Raw genomic sequence first — 22,188 nt, 5'->3', positions numbered from 1 at the left:
GGGGTTTCACCATGTTACCTAGGCTGATCTTGAACTCCTGAGCTCAAGCAATCTGCCTGCCTTGGCCTCCCAAAGTGCTAGGATTACAGGTGTGAGCCACCATGCCTGGCCATCTTTATTTTTTTAATTAAACTTTTCCACAAGTTTATTGCTAGCACGTAGAAACATAATTGATATTTTATGCTTATATTGTATCCTAAACCTTGCTGGACACACATTTTAATTTTAGGAGGTGTTGGGTTTTTCTTTGCCTTTGAAGATTTTTTTTTTTTTTTTTTTGAGATGGAGTCTTGCCCTGTTGCCCAGGCTGGAGTACAGTGGCGTGATCTCAACTCACTGCAACCTCTGCCTCCTGGGTTCAAGTGACTCTTGTGCCTCAGCCTCCCGAGTAGCTGAGACTACAGGCATGCACCACCATGCTTAGCTAATTTTTGTATTTTTAGTAGAGACAGGGTTTTATCATGTTGGCCAGGCTGGTCTCAAACTCCTAGCCTCAAGCAATCTGCCTGCCTCGGCCTCCCAAAGTGCTGGGATTAACAGGCATGAGCCACCGTTCCTGCTCCTTTAAAATTGTTTATGTAAGCAATCATGGCATCTGCAAATAAGGACAATTTTATCTCTTTCTTTTTGATCTGTGTGCTTTTAATTTTCTTTCTTGCCTTATTGCACTCGATATCATTTCTAGCACCTTGTTGAATAAGAATGATTAGAGTGGACATACTTGCTTCGTATGTCTTTCCCACTAAACATAATGTTAGCAGATTTTTTTGTTAGAAGTTCTTTATCAAGTTGAAGAAGTTTTTCTCTATTCCTGTTTTTCCAAGAGTTTTTTCGGTCATGAATGTGTTTTGCCTAATGATTGATACGTTCACATAAATTGATATGATCATGTGATTTTTCTTTTTTAGCTTGTTAATGTGGTTAATAGCATACACTAAACTGAGATATAGTAAGACAGGACTTGTGGCGAGAAGAAGCTGTAGAAGAACATTCCTTCTTCTAAAGAAATCGCTGCAGAAAGAGATAAGGTACTACTTGGGAGGACGAGGCAGGAGAATTGCTTGAACCTTGGAGGTGGAGGTTGCGGTGAGCTGAGATGGCACCATTGCACTCCAGCCTGGACAACAAGAGTGAAAGGTAATAAAAGGTCTGTTTGTAACTTCATATCTTTGGTGTGGTGTGGAGCTAGAATTCCAGAAGCAATAGATTTTAAAACAGCTTTAGGGAAATGGGTGGAGCTGAAATGAGACATAAAGAAGGGAGATGGCAAGAGAGAGAAAAGAGGAAAGGAGAAAGGGAAAGGAAAGGAGAAAAGCATCTCTAAAGGGAAAGGAGACGCCTGCTGAGCGTCTACTGCGTGCCCTGCGCTGTTCCAGAAGTTGAGGATCCAAAACTTCTTCTAGGCTCCCCAAAGAAGTCCCAGTCTGGTAAGGAATCTGACAAGTAGTTAAATGATACAAAGTGTTAACTGTTGTTAAGGAAGTGTGCACACTGAGGGGCAAGATGGTTAGGGCGAGAACGCCCATGGGACGGGAACTAGGAAGGCTTCTTGGAGGTGACGCTTGATCTGAGGGTAAGCAAAGGAAAAAAAAGGAAAGAGAGACAGAAAGATAGGAAAAACAACGAAGAGACAAGAAAAGGCAAAGGAGGAAGGGCTCGATGCGATCGGCGCTCGGGTCGTCAGGCGTCGACTGCTAGGGTCTGACCGCGGTCCCCGCCCCCGTCCCGCCCCCTGTCCTTCCCTCCGCCCCGAGCCGCGGCCGGCCGGGTCTGCGTGAGTTCGGTGGCGGCCGGCTGTACAGAGACGCCATGTACCGGCTCCTGTCAGCAGTGACTGTCCGGGCTGCCGCCCCCGGGGGCTTGGCCTCGAGCTGCGGACGACGCGGGGTCCATCAGCGCGCCGGGCTGCCGCCGCTTGGCCACGGCTGGGTCGGGGGCCTCGGGCTGGGGCTGGGGCTGGCGCTCGGGGTGAAGCTGGCGGGTGGGCTGAGGGGCGCGGCCCCGGCGCAGTCCCCCGCGGCCCCCGACCCTGAGGCGTCGCCTCTGGCCGAGCCGCCACAGGCGCAGTCCCTTGCCCAGTGGTCTCCGCAGACCCCAGCGCCGCCCCACTCCAGGGGCTTCGCCAGAGCCATCGAGAGCAGCCGCGACCTGCTGCACAGGATCAAGGTGCGGCCACTGGGGCGAGGGACGTAGGCGGCCGGGGACCCACCCCTCTCGGCGGTGCTGTCGGGGGCTGAGTGGACCCCACCCGGGGCGGCGGGGTGCCCGCGATCGGCTTCCGAGAAAGACTTCCCATTTCCCCACCGCCGAGCCATGGTCAGACGCTCTTGGGGGTTCCCCAAATCTGGGCGGAGGTCACCGCCTGTCTCGGGGACCGCCCCTTCCCCCTAGGAGGCGGACAGGCACCTCGCTTGCTGTGAGTGAGTGAGCATGGCCTGGGATGAGGTGGGCGGGGCCCGGCTGGAGGGGGCGGGGCCCAGGCTCTGGGGGCGGGGCCTTGGAAGGTCTTCGAGGAGTGATCTGGGCTTTTTTCAGCAGGCCTCTAACTGTCAGTTCTTTCCCTTCGGTCTTAGGATGAGGTGGGAGCACCGGGCATAGTGGTTGGAGTTTCTGTAGATGGAAAAGAAGTCTGGTCAGAAGGTGGGTTCAGAAAATTGTTGTTTTGTTCTGTGCCAGTTGGTAAATAAAATATTGTTTTACTGGTTAGAGTGGATCCCATGAAATGCTATTGCATTTACTTAAAACGATGCATATTGTGGAGAAAACATCTAACATAATAAAGAATCAGGTGTCTTTAAATCACAGTAAGGCTTAAAATGTGACTAATAAATTGGAGTCATAAAGATGGCTTGCTTCTATCCACTCCCACTTTTCTCTTAGGACTGAATTTATTGGTCTGAAAGTTGTGTACAGTAGTCCCTCCTTATCCTTATATATTCCAAGACCCTCAGTGGATGCCTGAAAACGTGGATGGTATTGAACCCTGTATATTCTATATTTTCTCTTACATATATATACCTATGATAAAGTTTAATTTATAAATCAGTCATAGTAAGAGGTTAACAATAAAAATAAAATAGAACAGTCACAACAATACTCTGAGTGGCATGCAATTTAAAACTTAAGAATTGTTTATTTCTGGAATTTTCCATTTAATAGTTTCGGACCATGGATAACTAAAACTGAGGAAAGCGAAACCACAGATAAGGGGTGACTACTGTGCAGAACAATCCATTAACTGAGTACTTGTAGGTAACACTTATGGGTAGATAAAACTCAGAATTTGTGAATTTTTGTTTTTTAATTAAGTTAACAATTTGTTGAGTCCTCTCTTCTGTAAAAGGCAGAGTACTAAGTACTGGGGTTATACACTATTCCTTGTCTCTAATGACTTTTCAGTCTACTTTCTTAGACTTTTTACCAGGCAGAGATGTCAACTATTTTTTTCAAACAAAAGGCAAGAAACTTAGGGAGAGGGATTTCTATTCATTTTATGATACTTTTATCAAGGAATTATTTTTCATAACTTCTCTATTGCACAGAAATTGATCTAATTGGTCATCCTAGGTTTCTAGGAGTTGTACTTTTAGAAAATGATGTTTCAGGCCGGGTGCAGTGGCTCACGCCTGTAATCCTAACACTTTGAAAGGCAGAGGCAAGTGGATTGCCTGAGCTTAGGAGTTCGAGAGCAGCCTGGGCAACGTCGCAAAACCCTGTCGCTACTGAAAACACAAAAAATTAGCCAGGCACGCTAGTGCGTGCCTGTAATATCAGCTACTCGGGAGGCTGGGGCACAAGAATCGCTTGAACTTGGGAGGTGGAGGTTTGCAGTGAGCCGTGATCATGTCACTGCACTCCAGCCTGGGCAACAGCGAGACTCTGTCTCAAAAAAAAAAGTTTCATATGCCATTTAAAGGCAGTAAGTTGATGGAAGCAGTAGGGGTTTGAATTTGAAGAAAAATGAGCCAGTCGACGTGGTGCACACCTGTAATCCCTGTGCTTAGGGAGGCCGGGGAGGAAGGATCGCTGAAGGCCAGAAGTTTGAGACGAGCTCAGGCACCATAGTGACACCTGTGTCTCTATAAAAAAAAAAAATTTTATTGTATTATTAATTATTTTTATTTTTTGGAGTTTCACTAGTTGCCCAGGCTGGAGTGCAATGGTACAATCTCAGCTCACCACAACCTCCGCCTCCCAGGTTCAAACAATTCTCCTGCCTCGTCCTCCCAAGTAGCTGGGATTACAGGCATGCACCACCACACCTGGCTAATTTTTGTATTTTTACAAAAATTAGAGATGGGGTTTCTCCATGTTGGTCAGGCTGGTCTCGAACTCCCGACCTCAGGTGATCCGCCTGCCTCGGCATCCCAAAGTGCTGGGTTTACAGGCATGAGCCTCAGCGCCTGGCTTAAAATTTTTTAAAAAAGGAAAATGATTCTTCCTTCAAGTATAAGTATAGTCTGATCATTATACCTAATTTATGATAAATCTCGTAATCAAAAATTACATAAATGTCAGCTTTATGGACTTTATGCAAATATTTTTTAGATATTTACAATTATACAATTTTATAGTCATTGTATTCCTTTTATTTCTTTTCAGATCTTGGTTTTCTGTCTTTTATTTATTTATTTATTTATTTATTTATTTATTTTTTGGACAAGGTCTCTTTTTTGCCCAGGCTGGCATGCAGTGGTGTGATCTTGGCTCACTGCAGTCTCAAACTCCTGGGCTCAGATGATTCTCCCATCTCAGTCTCCCGAGTAGCTGAGACTACAGGTGTACTCCACCATGCCAGGCTTTTTTCTTTCCTTCCTTCCTTCCTTCCTTCCTTCCTTCCTTCCTTCCTTCCTTCCTTCCTTCCTTCCTTCCTTCCTCCCTCCCTCCCTCCCTCCCTCCCTCCCTCCCTCCCTCCCTCCCTCCCTTCCTCCCTCCCTCCCTTCCTTCCTTCCACTCTACCACGCCAGGCTTTTTTCTGCTCTGCCCTGCCCTGCCCTGCCCTTTTTTGTATATTTTGTAGAAATGCGGTTTCTGCCATGTTGCTCAGGCTAGTCTCGAACTCCTGAGCTCAGGTGATCCACCTGCCTCCGCCTCCCAAAGTGCTGGGATTACAGGCACTTTCTCTTTCTTGGTTAGATTTACACACTTGCAACCTGTGAGAACATGGAAACCAAATTTAAAATTTTTTCTGGAAAAAGCTTTAAGTTAGTACATAATTTTTCTTCTGGTTTGCAGCCAAATTAAATTGATGGTTAGCTAGATTTGGTTTGTGGGACATCTTTTCATACTTTTTTTTGAGACAGGGTTTCACTCTGTCGCCCTGGCTGGGGTGCAATGGCGTGATCTCAGCTTACTGTGACCTCCGCCTCCCAGGTTCAGGCGATTCTCCTGCCTCAGCCTCCCGAGTAGCTGGGATTACAAGCATACGCCACCACGCCCAGCTAATTTTTGTATTTTTAGTAGAGATGGGGTTTTACCATGTTGGCCAGGCTGGTCTCAAACTCCCAGTCTCAGGCGATCTGCTCGCCTCGGCCACCCAAAGTGCTGGGATTATAGGCATGAGCCACTGCGCCCAGCCCACACTTAATTTTATTGAGTGGCTATTTCAAGGAATTTGGTGGAAATTTACTCAAAAGTCAAAAATAAATATAATCTGAAGAAGAATAATGATGTTTTCTTTAAATAATAATTTATTTAAAATATGGAATAACTCAGTTGTTTAGATAAGCTAAGAAAAATTTGTATCTAAGTCATAGAAAATTGCTATTGCAAACAGGGTACAATTTCACTTTAGTTATAAGGTTAAATTGTTAGACTTACCAGTATACTAAGATTTTAATCCTTTACATGTCCAGTGTTAAGTAACTTATAAAAGTGGAGTATCTTTTCTTTTAGATAAACACAGCATGTTTAAAGATAGTATTATTTCAGTTTTTGAAGACTTGTTTGACCATGAAGCCTTTAATAGTGACTTTTTACTTTTTTCCTCCAAAGGTTTAGGTTATGCTGATGTTGAGAACCGTGTACCATGTAAGCCAGAGACAGTTATGCGAATTGCCAGCATCAGCAAAAGTCTCACCATGGTTGCTCTTGCCAAATTGTGGGAAGCAGGGAAACTGGATCTTGATATTCCAGTACAACATTATGTTCCCGAATTCCCAGAAAAAGAATATGAAGGTGAAAAGGTAGTGAAACTCACAGTTCATTTTACTAATGGCATGTTAAATGGTTTATGCTAGAATTTATATTTAAAATGTTTCCTAGGATTCTTTGGCTTTTTAGTTATTGTTAATGTGTTAGGTTTTTTTCATCAAGATGATAATCAGGTAGGTATTTTTCTGAAATTTGAGGCTAAGGATTTGTACATGACATTTTCCCAGCAGCAGTTCAAAATTGAAAATATTACTGAGACATTATTCCAAGGTAACTAACTTTCTGTTTTTCGGGTTAATACTGTAATTGAATTTTCGTGTTTTTACAATTAGGTTTCTGTCACAACAAGATTACTGATTTCCCATTTAAGTGGAATTCGTCATTATGAAAAGGACATAAAAAAGGTGAAAGAAGAGAAAGCTTATAAAGCCTTGAAGATGATGAAAGAGACTGTTGCATTTGAGCAAGAAAAAGAAGGCAAAAGTAATGAAAAGAATGATTTTACTAAATTTAAAACAGAGCAGGAGAATGAAGCCAAAAGCCGGAATTCAAAACCTGGCAAGAAAAAGAATGATTTTGAACAAGGCGAATTATATTTGAGAGAAAAGTTTGAAAATTCAATTGAATCCCTAAGATTATTTAAAAATGATCCTTTGTTCTTTAAGCCTGGTGAGTGTTCATCCCTTCTCTTAGCAAAATCATCATTACTGAAATGTTAATTTTCAGGAAATCCAAAATGATACCATCCTGAGTGCATTCAGTGAGGCTAATGTTTTTGATAGGGGCTAGTCTGGTGCTTGTGTTTTTATCTGTAGTTTCTAACAAAGCCTAGCATCCAGGCAGCTCGTTGTTTAAATTTTGCCTCATTGGAGACTCCCCAGTCATTTAGAGGATTCTCAGTATCAAGATGTTCATGCAAACTTATGGAGAAATGTTGGAATAATAGTTCTCTAAATACAACCTGGACCAAAATAGACATGTTAAGGTATTGCTGATATTTTAGTACTTGGTTAGAATTTAAATTGCTCAGCTTATTTTGTGCCTTTATTTCTTAAAGAAATGAGCGTTCATCAATAATTTTTCCCAAAAAGCTGATCTATACAAATAATTATCTTTGTTTTATTTTTTGATTTGGTGCCTACTGAAGCTACTTAAAATCTAAATTTACCATAGTATAAATTATATACTTATATTCTATTTTCATTTTAAAAGCTTTTAGTTGAATAGATATTATATAAATATAACTAATAAGAGCAAATAAAATATAATTTTGGATTTTATCTTAAAAATGAAGTTCCATGCTGGGCACAGTTGGCTCACGCCTGTAATCCCAACACTTAGGGAGGCAAAGGTGGGAGGATCGCTTGAGCCCAGGAGTTTAAGACTAGTCTGGGCAACAAAGCAAGGCCCTGTCTCTACAAAAAAATTTTTTTAAATAGTCAGGTTCAGTGGCCTGCGCCTGTAAGTAGTCCCAGCTACTCAGGAGGCTGAGGCGGGAGGATCCCTGAGCCCAGGAGTTCAAGGTTGCGGTGAGTTACGATCATACCACTTTACTCTAGCCTGGGCAACAGCAAGAGCAAGACCCTGTCTCAAACCAGTTTGAGTTTGTCCAGAACCCAAAATGATATAAAGTTATTTATTTGAAATACTATATATATTTGAATATGTATTTAAATTTAAATATGTATTTGAAACAAGGTTAGTGTGCCTACATTTTATTTTATTTTATTTTATTTTATTTATTTATTTAATTTTATTTGAGATGGAGTCTGGCTCTGTCGCCCAGGCTGGAGTGCAGTGGCACGATCTCAGCTCACTGCAACCTCCGTCTCCTGCGTTTAAGTGATTTTCCTTCTTCAGCCTCCTGAGTAGCTGGGATTACAGGTGCCCGCCACCACACCTGGCTAATTTTTGTATTTTAGTAGAGACAGGGTTTCACCGTGTTGGCCAGGCTGGTCTCGAACTCCTGACCTCAGGTGATCCTCCCCTCTTGGCCTCCTTAAATACTAGGATACAGGAGTGAGCCACTGCTCCTGACCCATATATTGTATTAAAATAAGAACATGTTTGCCCATTTATGCCCTAAACAATGAGTAGAGGTAGATTAAGAACAAAGTTGACTCAAGAAATCAAATTTGCTTTGCTTTTCTTCCTCTTCCTGTTTTGGTGTCACTTTGAAAGATTTTTGTTTTGTTTTGAGGTAGGATTTATTTGCTTACTTTATTATCAGAGAAAGGAGCAGATTTATGTGAAATGTTAAGTGTGCTGATCATAATTTTATTCTTGTGTTAAGGACTTGGAATAAGGACAATTGCAAAGTTAATTCAATATGTTGATGTGTTTGTCCTGTGTTCTTTTTCTAAATGCTGCAGTAAAATATTCCTGTTTTAAAGGTATGCTAATTTTCAGTGGGAATATATTTTATGTAGTTTTGAATAATAATCAAGCATTTTCTTTTTTTCCTCCTTGCAATGATGTCTCAAGGTAGTCAGTTTTTGTATTCAACTTTTGGCTATACCCTACTGGCAGCCATAGTAGAGAGAGCTTCAGGCTATAAATATTTGGACTATATGCAGAAAATATTCCAAGACTTGGATATGCTGACAACTGTGCAGGAAGAAAATGAGCCAGTGATTTACAATAGAGCAAGGTAAATGAATACCTTCTGCTGTGTCTAGTTGTATCACATCTTAACACTATGTTATTAATTAAAAGTCACATTTTCTTTGTTTCCATTCCAAAATCAACTTGCCACATTTTGGGAGCTTTTCTACATGTCTGTTTTCCCATCTGTAGAGTGAAGGAAGTAAAACATGTTTATAAAGTACACTAAGACCCTTTGATGAAAGACAGCAATAATATTCATAATTCAAACATGACTAATGAAACCAAAATTGCACCCACCCTGAGCATCTGTAATTTGCTCTTTAACCATTCCTTTTCTTATGTTTTAACGAATGCTTTGTTTACGTGTTATTAGTTTTTAATGGTTTTCATACTGTTTTGAAATAATTTTATACTTACAGAAAAGTTGCAAGAGTAATACAAAGAATTCACATATCCCCTTTACTCAGATTCCCTTAATGTTAGTTTACCGCATTTGCATTGCCTTTCTGTCTACACGTGTTTATTTCTGAACCATTTGGAAATAAATTGTAGACGTGATACCCCTTTACCTATAAATATTTAAATGTGTATTTTCTAAAATCAAGGACATTCAGGGCCGGGCGCGTTGGCTCACGCCTGTAATCCCAACACTTTGGAAGGCTGAGGTGGGTGGATCACCTGAGGTCAGGAGTTTGAGACTAGCCTGGCCAATGTGGTGAAACCAACCCTATCTCTACTAAAAATGCAAAAATTAGTCAGGCATGGTGGCGGGTGCCTATAATCCCAGCCACGTGGGAGACTGAGGCAAGAGAATCTCTTGAACCCAGGAGGCGGAGGTTGCAATAAGCGAGATCGTGCCATTGCATTTCAGGCTGAGTAACAGAGCGAGACTCCATCTCAAAAAAGGAAAACAAACAAACAAAAACCAAGGACATTTGGGAAATTAACATAGATACAATGCTTTTATCAAATCTACAGGCCTTACTCAAATTTCGCCAGTTGTTCTAATAATGTCCTTTATAGCAAAAGAGCAGAAAAACTTTTTCTGGTCTAGGATCTAATCCATGATCTCACATTTACTTGTCATATCTATCAGAAGTCACATGACATCAATTTGTCCCATTATTGCTGATGGTATTTTAATCACTTTTTGAGGTGGTGCCTGTCAGGTTTTTATAAAGTTACTATTTTTACCTTATAATTAACAAGTATATTTGGAGGAGATAATTTAAGATGATGTAAAAATCCTGTTTCTCATCAAACTTTCTACTAGTTTTAGCATCTATTGATGATTCATGACTGAATCAGTTATTACAGTGATGGTTGTCAAATGGTGATTTTCTAATTCCATCATCCATTCTATATTTATTAGTTGGCATTCTATTATAAGAAGGTGCGGGGTGGGGGCGGTGGCTCACGCCTGTAATCCCAGCACTTTGGGAGGCTGAGGCGGGCGGATCACTTGAGGCCAAGTTTGAGACCAGCCTGGCCAACATGGCGAAACCCCGTCTCTACTGAAAATACAAAAAATCAGCCAAGTTTGGTGGCAGGCACCTGTAATCTCAGCTACTCGGGAGTCTGAGGCAGGAGAATCTCTTGAACCCTGGAGGCAGAGGTTGCAGTGAGCCAAGATCATGCCACTGCACTGCAGCCTGGGTGACAGTAGACTCTATCTCAGAAAAAAAAAAGTGCTTTCCCTTCTCTCTTATTTATTTATTCATACCAATATGCATTCATGGATTCTTAGTTTAGTCAGTGAGTTATAATCTGTCACTGTCATTATTTAATATATTGCTTTTAAAATAGTATATGAAATATTAAAACTGTAACAGTAAATGGTTATTAGATTGCTTACCTATATGTGTAGTTTTTGTTTTGTTTTGCCATACATTTGTAAATATTTATTGAGCAAATACTACATGCCACATATTGTACCACATAGTAAAGCTAACCTGACATAGCTCCTGCCCTCCAGGAGCTTAAAGACCAACATCCAGCAAATAAATCAATTAAGTACATAAATTTTCTTTCAAAAGGAATACATGTTATGAACAGGCACAGTGGCTCACACCTGTAATCCCAGCACTTTGGGAGGCCAAGGCAGGAGGATTGCTTGAGCCCAGGAGTTTGAGACTAGCTGGGGCAACGTAGTGAGACCCCATCTCCACAAAAAATACAAAAATTAGCCAGGCATGGTGGTGCGTGCCTGTCGTCCCAGTTACTCGGGAGGCTGAGGTGGGAGGATTGTTTGAGCCCAGAAGGTAGAAGTTGTAGTGAGCGGAGGTCGCCCCACTATACTCTAGTCTGAGTAACAGAGCAAGACTCTGTAGCACCCCCCGGCCCAACAAAGAAAAGAATATGATTATGTAACATAGTTATCAGTGGGGCCACACCACCCTTTAGATATGTAGCTAACATGGTAATCCCCTCCTTTTTGTAATTGTTATTTTAGATTCAGGGTGTACATGTGCAGGTTTGTTACATGGCTATATTGTATAATGCTGAGGTTTGGACCTGTCACCCAAATAATGAACTTATGAACTTAGTATCTAATAGGTAGTTTTTCAACCCTTGCCCTCCTCCCTCCCTGCGTCCCCCTTTTTGGAGTCCTTGGTGTCTCTTGTTTCCATCTTTATGTTCACGTGTACCCAGTGTTTAGCTCCTACTTATAAGTGAGAACATGTGGTATTTGATTTTCTGTTTCTACATTAATTCACTTAGGATAATGGCCTCTAGCTACATCTATGTTGCTGCAAAGGACATGATTTTGTTCTTTCTTATGTATGTGTATATATTTTTAAATGAATGATTTTCTGCTTGATTTTATGTGTGTTGATAGTGAACATTAAAATGCTCTTCTTATTTGGATTATGTAGACCTCTCCTACATGCCATTAATAAGGGTAATTAAGATTCTGGGGGTGGGGCGAGGTGTCTCACACCTGTAATCCCAGCACTTTGGAAGGCTGAAGCGGGTGGATCATCTGAGCTCAGGAGTTCAAGACTAGCCTGGGTAACATGGTAAAACCCCATCTCTACCAAAAGTACAAAAAAATTAGCCAGGCATGGTAGTGTGTACCTGTAGTCCTGACTACTTGGTAGGCGGACCTGGGAGGATCACTGGAGCCTGGGAGGGTGAGGCTACACGGAGCTGTGATTGCACCACTGCACTACAGCCTGGGCGAGAGAGGGAGACCCCATCCCAAAAAACATTTTTTTGGATATATTGTAAAAATACAAAATAGTATCTAACTAAAGTAATTGAATACTTAAAAACTATCTGGGTGTAAACACTATTTTACAGTGAGGCATCCTTAGGTAATTTTAGTAAGATTTAAGATTTAAAACATTTAAACCACATTTTCTCTCCATTTTCTTCTATAGCTTTTATATATAAAATATCAAGTTCAAGTTACTTATGTAAATTTGAATTGGGTGTTCAAACAAAATCCTAGGTGAATTGCTTAAGCAGACTTTAATATAATTTATGGAGAGGCTTTTAGAACAGATTTTGACAAGTTAACTAGAATTTTTACCCTTAAGAGTGAAAAATGCTATGATTTTATATAATTTCATATTTGATTCATTTACCACTATAATAGGAAAGGGTTTAGTTGCTTTTTAGCCTTTACAAATTTTACAATTTAATTTATGCTTTCTGTTATGGAGACGTTTTCTATGACTTAGAGTTTTAACTTTAATTTACATAATCTAAAATAACTCAGGCCAGGTACTGTGTGGCTCATGCCTGTAATCCCAGCACTTTGAGAGGCCAAGGCAGGAGGATCATTTGAGGCCAGGAGTTTGAGACCAGCCGTGGCAACAGAGTGAGACCCCATCCCTACAAAAATTCTTTAAATAAGGAGGCGGGCGTCGTAGCGCACGCCTGTGGTCCTAGTTAATCAGGAGGAGAGAATCACTTGAGCCCTGGAGTTTCAGGCTGCAGTAAGCTATGATCATATCCTGCACTCCAGCCTGGGTGACAAAGCAAGATCCTGTCTCTAAAAATTAATTAATTACTTGGTTAATTGAATAAAACAAGCACAAGACTATATAAAAGTGCTAAAAAGTTTACATGTTCGGTTGAGATGAGACAGGATTAAAATAATGTGAACCAAATACAGATTTCTTGTCCGAACTGGTATACTTCAAAAATCACACATGGAAGTATTGAATTTTAAAATTACAAACATTTGAGCTTATTTTGTAGAGAAAAATTTGAGACACAGTGTTAGCAAATGCAATAAAAATTTGTTTGACCTTTTAAAGTAATTTGGGATTTTTATTATTAGAGGAAAAAGTATTTGGACAGCAAATACTTGATAACTTTTCAAAAATACTTTGTTCAGAAAGAACAAAGAACACTCATGAAAGGGCAGTTGTGTCAAATGTTAGGAGGGTGAGTTAGAAGTTTACAAAATGGCCAGTTGAGTTATATCTTGATTATTTATGGTCAGAATTAATTCAATTCGTTAAGTATTTGTATTTACTGAGTTTTATCTGTTTACTCCTCTCTCTTCCTACCGTAGTGGTATTCAAACTGTAGGTTTGTGTGTCCAATTATTGAGTTGGAAAATCAGTTTAGTGGGTTGAGTAGCAGGATTTCTTTTTTTTAATAGAACAAAATAGAATAGAATATGATAACGTACATCGCAGGTAGTAAAGGTAAATATAAGCTTTGGGATAAAGGCTAGGCTGCTGCATTAAGGAGACACCAAAATGCAGTGGCGTGAGGAAAACAAAAGTTTAATTTTCCTTGCAGCATTCCTAAGGTGAACAGTTCTGATTGGTTCCCCACAAGCCTTTAAGAGGCCAGAGTCATCCATCTTACTGCTCCTCTCTCCACAGTGGTGTCCCTGTCTGTACACCTGAAGCTCAATCATAGCCCCGAAGGTGCCCCAGCCTCCTGAAAAGAGACAGGGTATGGAGCTTGTACTCAGGGCCTTAAGTTCCAGGCTTGCAAGTGTCACACTTCATTTCTGTCCACCTTCTGTTGGCAAAAACTTAGCTATATGGTCAAACTTTGCAACAAGGGAGGCTGAGAAATGTAATTTCTAGCTGAGCAGGCATGTGCCTTGCTTTACTTTATTACTAAGGAAGAATAGAAGAGTCAGTTTTGTGAGCAAGCAGCCATCTATGCCACTGGCCACTGTGTTGCTCCATAAAACTTCTGTTTTAGAAGGGTGTGATGTGTGTATGTGTGTGTGGGTGTGTGTGTGTTTTCATTCAGTCGAAAGGAGAAATGTATTCCTCACTGTGGGTTGAGGTTAAAAAAAATGTTTGAAAGCCATTCAGTGGAATATATCAAACTAAAATTTTATTATATTTTTTACTAGTAATTTGTGAAAGGAGTTTTGGGATAGAATGTTGAAGCTTAATTACTAATAGGAATTTTACAGTTATGGTGTTTTATTTTCCATTTTATTATTTGATTTGTTAGAAAGGTAGCACATTCAACAAATCAACTATTACTTTTACCTTGCATATTTCCATTAGTACATGCTTTACAAATGGTTTAATTGCACTTTATAAAGAAATAGATGAAATGGTGGCTTTTTTTGGAAATGTTTTTAGTTTTATGTTCCTATCTCCGTACTAGTTTTGTTCAATCTGTTGTATTTAAATTATAATTTTTTAATTATCAGCTTATTTAAAAGGATTAAATATGCATTGCAAATCAGTCTATGGCCTAAAAGAGATTTCTTGGGGACCCAAAATAAATTAGGTTAGCAACAAGCAATGAATTTTAATTTTTTAAATGGCCTGTGGTTCTCAACTACTTCAGACTCTTTGTGTTTATTATTTTTGGATCTAGCATTATATTTTACTGGAAAGCACAAGAAAAATGATAAATACCATTGGGAGGTCGAAAGGGGTGTATTGCTTGAGCCTTGGTGTTTAAGACCAGTCTGGGCCACATGGTGAAACCCTGTCAGACAATACAAAAAAATTAGCCGGGCGTGGTGGCATGAGCCTGTAGTCCCAGCTACTTGAGGGCTGAGCAGGGAGGATCACCTGAGCCCAGGAAGTTGATGCTGCAGTGAGCTGTGATCGTGCCACTGCACTCTCACCTGATGATGGAATGAGACCTTGTCTCAAAAACAAATGACAAATACCAGAAGTTGTCAGTTGAATCTAAAAAAAGTTTCTCTAGTAAAGATGGCATAGATGCATGACCTTACTGTGATTTAGATCTAGACATTTGAAAATTTGAAAATGGATGTCTAGCTCTGTATATAAGGGGGAGAAGGACATTATGTCCACTCATCGAGCCTCTTTTCTAAGCTAGAAATGAAGGCTCTGTGAATGTGCAGAATGCAGAGCAGCTATTGTTTCCTGTTTTCTTGATGAGTAATTAACTTGTGACTTGCGCAAAAATCAAAATTGCCATATGATGGTGAGTTAATTTCATTTTCTTTTTTTTTTTTTTTTTTTGAGATAAGATCTCACTCTGTTGCCTAGGCAGGAATGCAGTAGTACAATCATACCTCACTGCAGCCTTGAACTCCCTGGCTCAAGTGATCCTCCTGTGTCAGCCTTCCAAGTAGCTGGAACTACAGATGTGCACCACCACACCTGGCTGATTTTAAAAGTTTTTTGTAGAGATGAGATCTTGCTGTGTTTCCCAGGCTGATCTCCTGACCTCAAATGATCCTTCCTCCTCAGCCTCCCAAAGTGTTGGGATTACAGGCATGAGCCTAGCTCATTTTATTTTCTATTCTTTGAAAAAAGGCAATGGGTTTCTATCTCTAGTGTTAAGGGTCCCTATCAGCTTTGAGATGCTTTTGGTTTGGTGTTTTTGTTTTGTCTCGTTTTAATTCGTAGTAGTTCTCAGTGGTTCTAAAGGGTAGTTGATTCATTTTAGTTAGGTAAAATGGGCTGCTGAAATAAAAGAGGGCACTAAAAGAAGGAAATATTGTTACCTAGGAAAATGTTTTATCTATTTGCTTTATTTGTTTTATTTGATACAGTATCTGTTTGGGCCTCTGAAACTCAACTCTGATTCTTTTTTGTAATAATTATTTTAAAGGAGTTTAAAGGCACCAGCTTTTGGGGGGGAGTTCGGGGAGTAAAAGAAATCTTTTCAAAGATATAGACAAAAATAAAACCTTAAAGTAAAACTTAATATATATGTTTGTATTGATTTGTTTTATGGTACCATTTTGCAGGGGAAAAAATGTTTCCAGCTTTGTTATGTAGTCTACTGACTTGTTGGGTATAACCATAAACCTGTTTATAATATCCTGACTAAGGCTTTTTAGAGTTACTGTGTTTCCAGGAGTAAATATTTCTCTTCTTTACCATTTCTTTGTGTGTTTATGCACATGTTGAAAATAGTACCACACGGTGTCTGTCACCTGTTCAAAGGATCTCACCAGAATCCCACCTCACAATAGCACTGAAATTCTTTCGCTCAGATTTGAGTCACAAGATCACACTTAGCTGTAAGGGAGTCAAGAGAATTGTTTTTAACTGGGTATGTTGTTGTCTTGAATAAAATTGGGATTTTCTTAAATGGAACAGTGGGAACATTGATTCTGTTTAGGCGCATAACTATTGATTCTGTGTAGCAAATATACTCTGTATAGGCAAGTACACTAAATAACTCTGTAAGTGAACATCACAAAGGAGCCCATTGACTGTTCTTGCCACTGAGAGACACTCAATTTGTTGATAGGGGAATCCTCAGTCAATGCCTCAGCTTATTATTAGAACTTGGCCATTTTTTTTATGTGTTTGGCACAGTGTTTGCAACAAAAATTTCTAATTTTATAACTAGATGGGATGAAAACCAAATAAAATGAATGTTTTCTGGAGTGTTTGCTGTATTTTTTAATGTTTAAAATTTTTAATATCAATTTTTATGGGTACAGAGCAGCTGTATATACTTACGGTGTACATGAGATGTTTTGGTACAGGCGTGCAGTGCATACCAATCACATCGTGTAAAATGAGTTATCCATCCCCTCAAGTATTTATCCTTTGTGTTACAAACGATCCAATCCTACTCTTTTAGTTATTTTTAAATGTACAATTATTATTGACCATCATCACCATGGTACATTATCAAATACTGGATCTTATTAATTATTTCTGTTTCTTTTGTACCCATTAACCATCCCACCTTCTCTCAACTTTGGCTGCATTTTGACAGTATGGATATGGCCTTTACCTTCTATTTCTAAAGTGTCTTCTAGAATTAAGAATTGTTCCGTATCAAGCTCTTTTTCATGCCTTTAGCTGACAGACTCTCTACTAGTAGTTCAATCCAAATGTAAATACTAAATGTTAAAGTGGGATTGTTTTTATAATATGCATTTGAAATTCTGTTGGTTTTCAAACGTCTTATAACAATACATACCAAGTGATGAATATTGTCTCTAAAGACATTTAAGAAGCATTTTGAAAATAAGGCTGGGCGCAGTGGTTTCATGCCTGTAATCACAGCACTTTGGGAGGCGGAGACAGGTGAATCACTTGAGCCCAGGAGTTCAAGACCAACCTGAGCAACACGGCAAAACCCTGTCTCTACAAAAAATACAAAAATTAACCAGACAAGGTTGTGTGTGCCTGTAGTCCCAGCTGCTCAGGAGGCTGAGGTGGGGGATTACCTGAGCCTAGGATCACACCACTGCACTCCAGCCTGGGTGATAGAGTGAGACCCTGTCCCCCCACCCTTGAAAAAAAGTATTTTTAGTTTATAAGTTTGTAGATGTAGATTTCTGTGGTTATATAACATTCTTGTGCAGAATCTGGAGATTCTTATAAATAAGTATGAAGAAGCTGTTTGTCATCTGGCATCGTCCCATCAGTTAGTTACAAAAATGTTTCAGCAACTTAGTCAAGAACTTGTGTCTATATTCTTTTAAGCAGAAATGTGTTAGGAATTTGAAATAGTAAAGTTTATCTTTCAGCTGAACAAAATTATTTTCATAAAAATGTACTCATTGGTCCTATGTGAAAAGGAACTAAGAGATTAAAATCTAGAATTTGCTTATTAAAACTAGAATTCTAAAGTATAGAAGTCTCCATATTTTAATATTTAAAGGAGGAATAACTGAGGAGTTCTAGTTTCCAGTCTTAATGTAAGTGGTTTGAAATGCTTTACTGTTAAAAGGAAGTTACAGAGCTGGGCACAGTGGCTCACGCCTGTAATCCTAGCACTTTGGGGAACTGAGGCTGGCAGATTACATGAAATCAGGAGTTCCTGACCAGCCTGACCAACATAGGGAAACCCCGTTTCTACTGAAAATACAAAAAGAAAAAAAAAATAGCCGTGCATGGTGTTGGGCACCTTTAATCCCAGCTACTCGGGAGGCTGAGGGAGAATTGCTTGAACCCGGGAGGTGGAGATCACAGTGTGCCGAGATTGTGCCACTGCATTCCAGCCTGGGCGAAAGAGCGAGACTCTGTTTAAAAAAAAAGAAAAAATCGGCCGGGAACAGTGGCTCATGCCTGTAATCCCAGAACTTTGGGAGGTGGAGGCGGGCAGATCACCTGAGTTCTGGAGTTCGAGAGCAGCCTGGCCAACATGATGAAGCCCCCGTCTCTACTAAAAATACAAAAATAAAAAAAAATTAGCTGGGCATGGTGGTGCATGCCTGTAATCCCAGCTACTAGGGAGGCTGAGGCAGGAAAATAACTTGAACCCAGGAACAGTGAGCCGAGACTGGGCTACTGCACTCCAGCCTGTGCAACAGAGCAAGATTCAGTCTCAAAAATCAATAAATAGACCAGGCACGGTGGCTTACGCCTATAATCCCAACACTTTGAGAGGCCAAGGTGGGCGGATCACTTGAGGTCAGGAGTTTGAGACCAGCCTGGCCAACATGGCGAAACCCCATCTCTACTAAAAATACAAAAATTAGCCGGGTGTGGTGGCGCACACCTGTAATCCCAGCTACTTGGGAGGCTGAGGCAGGAGAATTGCTTGAACCCAGGAAGCGGAGGTTGCAGTGAGCCAAGATCGCGCCACTGCACTCCAGCCTGGGCGACAAGAGTGAAACTCCATCTCAAAAATAAATAAATAAGTAAATATACAGAAAAAAATTAGCTGGGCATGGTGGCAGCACGTGTAATCCTAGCTACTGGGGAGGCTGAGGCAGGAGAACCAATTGAGCCTGGGAGGCAGAGGTTGCAGTAAGCTGAGATTGCACCACTACACTCCAGCCTGGTCAACAGAGCGAGACTCCGTCTCAAAAAAAAGAAGTTACAGAAAGCTGATTATTGGCTGGGCACAGTGGCTCATGCCTGTAATTCCAGCACTTTGGGAGGCAGAGGCGAGTAGATTGCTTGAGGCCAGGAGTTTGAGACCAGGCTGGACAACAGTGAGAACTTCATCTCTACCAAAAAAAAAAAAAAAAAAGAAAGAAAGAAAAAACTTAGCCAGGTATGGTGGTACACACCTGTGGTCCCAGCTACTCAAGAGGCTGAGGCAGAAAGATTGCTTGAGCCCTGGAGGTTGAGGCTATAGTTAGCCATGATTGTACCACTGCAGTCCAGCCTAGACAATAGTGCAAGACTCTGTCTCAAAAGAAAAGTGGAAATTTATTTCTCAGTGGAAAAAAAAATGTGTTTCTATTATGTAACTTCTTTTAGATTTAATTTGACTTGGTTGGCTGGAATTACAAATATAATCGGGAGTTGAGGCAGAAAGTAACGAGGGCCTAAAATTTGAGAGTTGCCATAGGAATGGAAGGAAGGGAGAAGGGTAAGACACAAAGCAGAGATTGAATAAATAGGATTTAGCATCTTACTGGATGTGAGAGTTTAGGGCAAGAAAGTCATTAAAAGTTGTATAATGAAGGCTTTAATGGAGAGAAAGAAATATGACAGACATGTTGATTTTGAGACAATGAGAAAACCACCTATCAAGTCATTGGTTCTCTAAAGAGCATGCTAAGATCCCCTTTAGACTTTTTTTCTTTTTTTAAATCTTCAGACACAAACCTGTGGCCATTCCCTTCCTAATTGCCAGCCCTACTTCACCCAATATTATGACTTGTACTTTTAGGTTACGTATAAGAATCTTGAAAAAAGAAGAAAGGATTCAAACTAGGGTTTGCTAACTCCAACCTTTCCCACTGCACCAAGAAACTACCATGTCACATCATTATATACGATATGTATATGGTATTATTTTTAGAATTTTTTTTTTTTTTAGATAGGGTCTTGCTTTGCTGCCCAGGCTGGACTCAAACTCCTGGGCTCAAGCGGTCCTCCTGCCTCAGCCTCCCAAGTCACTGGGATTACAGGCACGGGCCGCTGCACCCAGCTTATATGGTATTTTTATCCAAGAAATCTAGTCATCTTACAAATAACCTTATTCCTAAACATCCCAATATGCTTTGGATGTTTACAGTGTTGGTTATAAAATTCACTTGTGGCATGATTCAGCATTAACCACAAGGACAAGGAATATCTACCAAATGATAAGTGTCTCCATATGCACAGGGCAAATATGTCATGTGTTATATTAATTTTTGCAGGTATTAAAAGTTTGATACACTCAGCATGGACAAGCCATACCAATAGAAAAAAAAACCACTTTCTATGCTTTAATTCAAAAGGTAATTAGACTACCTTACTTAGTATCTGTGTGTCATTAGGACCTGAATCATACTGAAAATTAGTGGTTAGTTTATAGTTTCTAAGAATGTATGATCATTACATTGAAATACAATCTGTCTCATGTACACATTTTTCTATCATGTGTGAAGTCAGTGGTTATTAAATTTTTAATGATCATTTCTTATTTCCTTTTAGATTTTATGTTTACAATAAAAAGAAACGTCTTGTCAACACACCTTACGTGGATAACTCCTATAAATGGGCTGGTGGTGGATTTCTGTCTACAGTGGGTGACCTTCTGAAATTTGGGAATGCGATGCTTTATGGTTACCAAGTCGGGCTGTTCAAGAACTCAAATGGAAGTCTTTTACCTGGATACCTCAAACCGGAAACAATGGTTATGATGTGGACCCCTGTCCCTAACACAGAGATGTCTTGGGATAAAGAGGGTAAATATGCAATGGCGTGGGGTGTGGTGGAAAAGAAGCAAACGTATGGTTCTTGTAGAAAGCAACGACATTATGCTTCACATACTGGAGGGGCCGTGGGTGCTAGTAGCGTCCTGCTGGTCCTTCCTGAAGAACTGGATACGGAGACTATAAATAACAAGGTTCCCCCAAGAGGAATCATCGTTTCTATCATATGTAACATGCAGTCTGTTGGCCTCAATAGCACCGCTTTGAAGATTGCCCTTGAATTTGATAAAGACAGATCAGACTGATACCTTAACACCACAGGTGCAAAATGAGTTGTTTTGGGGTTTTTTTGAAACATTAAAGTTCCAAAACATGAAATTTTTAAGAATAAATTTGAAATAGAGTATAATTGAATGCAGAGAATTATGTACCTCTAATTGCTTAATTTTGTAATGGTCTTTTATTGTAGAATTGGTTCTTTATACTCAGGGAAGTAATTCTATTGTTTTTACTTTTTGAAAAAAAGTGTTAACTCTTGAAATAAAATATTCTGATAAAATATGTACTTTCTGCATGTGTAATACAGAGAAAATCTCATTCAACAGGAGCCTCCAAATATCTGAGGGTTTTTTTTTTGAAATGGATTCTTGCCGTGTTGCCTAGCCTGGAGTGCAGTGGTGTGATCTTGGCTAACCACAACCTCTGCTTCCTGAGTTCAAGCGATTCTCCTGCCTCAGCCTCCCAAGTAGCTGGGATTACAGGCACCCACCACCATGCCCAGTCAATTTTTGAATTTTTAATAGAGACAGCATTTCGCCATTTTGGCCAGGCTGGTCTTGAACTCTTGATCTCAGGTGATCCACCTGCCTCAGCCTGCCAAAGTGCTGGGATTACAGGCGTGAGACACTGTGCCCAGGCCAAATATCCTTTTAATAGGAGAGCAGTAACAAAAGCATGAGAAATAGTATATTATCTACTACAGCTTAAAAGAAATGTTCAGGGAAGGAATCGGGAAATTGGGAGCAATATAGTCATGTGGGTCTGGTGCAGTCTTGAATGAGGTTGCAGACAAGGTGTTATGATCATCTAAAGAATTCTCCAGGGCTGGAGGAAATGCTTCCACATGGCTTGCTTGCATGACTGCTGGCAAGAGTCAGTCTTCTGGCTGGTGGGTGGCAAGGGGGCTCAGTTTGTCAACACATGGACCTCTCTGTAGGGCCGCGTGAGTATCTTAATGTCATGGCAGTTGGCTTCCCGCAGAGTAAGTGATGAGACAGAGAGTGCCAGGCAGAAGTCACTCTTATAAACTAGCCTCAAGTCACATACCATCACATTTGCCAAATTCCATGGGTTACATGGGGCCTAATAAATGTTGGAGAGTTTATATCGATTGTGAATATAAGGAGGTAGGAATCACTGGGTGTCAACTTGGAAGTTGGGTA

General features: G+C 40.3%; 1 protein-coding gene across 2 annotated transcripts; it reads left to right on the top strand.

The window, feature by feature from the left end:
• Positions 1–1,754: 1,754 nt before the first annotated feature.
• Positions 1,755–21,307, top strand: LOC105488978 (lactamase beta). Of its 2 annotated transcripts, none has more exons than XR_011626457.1 (6): positions 1,755–2,166; positions 2,574–2,640; positions 5,995–6,185; positions 6,486–6,822; positions 8,642–8,803; positions 20,526–20,663. XR_011626457.1 is itself a non-coding variant. In XM_011753531.2 (6 exons), the coding sequence occupies exons 1-6, from the start codon at positions 1,810–1,812 to the stop codon at positions 21,049–21,051; spliced, it is 1,644 nt and encodes a 547-aa protein (XP_011751833.2). In that variant the 5' UTR covers positions 1,761–1,809; the 3' UTR covers positions 21,052–21,307. The 2 variants fall into 2 exon arrangements, 1 of the variants encoding a protein (XP_011751833.2); XM_011753531.2 differs by having other exon boundaries at positions 1,761–2,166; positions 8,638–8,803; positions 20,526–21,307.
• Positions 21,308–22,188: the final 881 nt, after the last annotated feature.

Source organism: Macaca nemestrina, chromosome 7 (assembly GCF_043159975.1).
Source record: "Macaca nemestrina isolate mMacNem1 chromosome 7, mMacNem.hap1, whole genome shotgun sequence".
In the NCBI taxonomy this organism is placed as follows: Eukaryota; Metazoa; Chordata; class Mammalia; order Primates; family Cercopithecidae; genus Macaca; species Macaca nemestrina.
Note: the sequence above shows the minus strand (reverse complement) of the source record. Positions and strands in the feature narration are given on the sequence as shown.

Excerpts from the sequence above, each read along its gene's own strand:
- LOC105488978 (XM_011753531.2), top strand. The coding sequence starts at position 1,810 with ATGTACCGGCTCCTGTCAGCAGTGACTGTCCGGGCTGCCGCCCCCGGG. Across the intron at positions 2,167-2,573 it reads ACCTGCTGCACAGGATCAAG|GATGAGGTGGGAGCACCGGG; the intron begins GTGCGGCCACTG and ends CTTCGGTCTTAG. Across the intron at positions 8,804-20,525 it reads GTGATTTACAATAGAGCAAG|ATTTTATGTTTACAATAAAA; the intron begins GTAAATGAATAC and ends ATTTCCTTTTAG.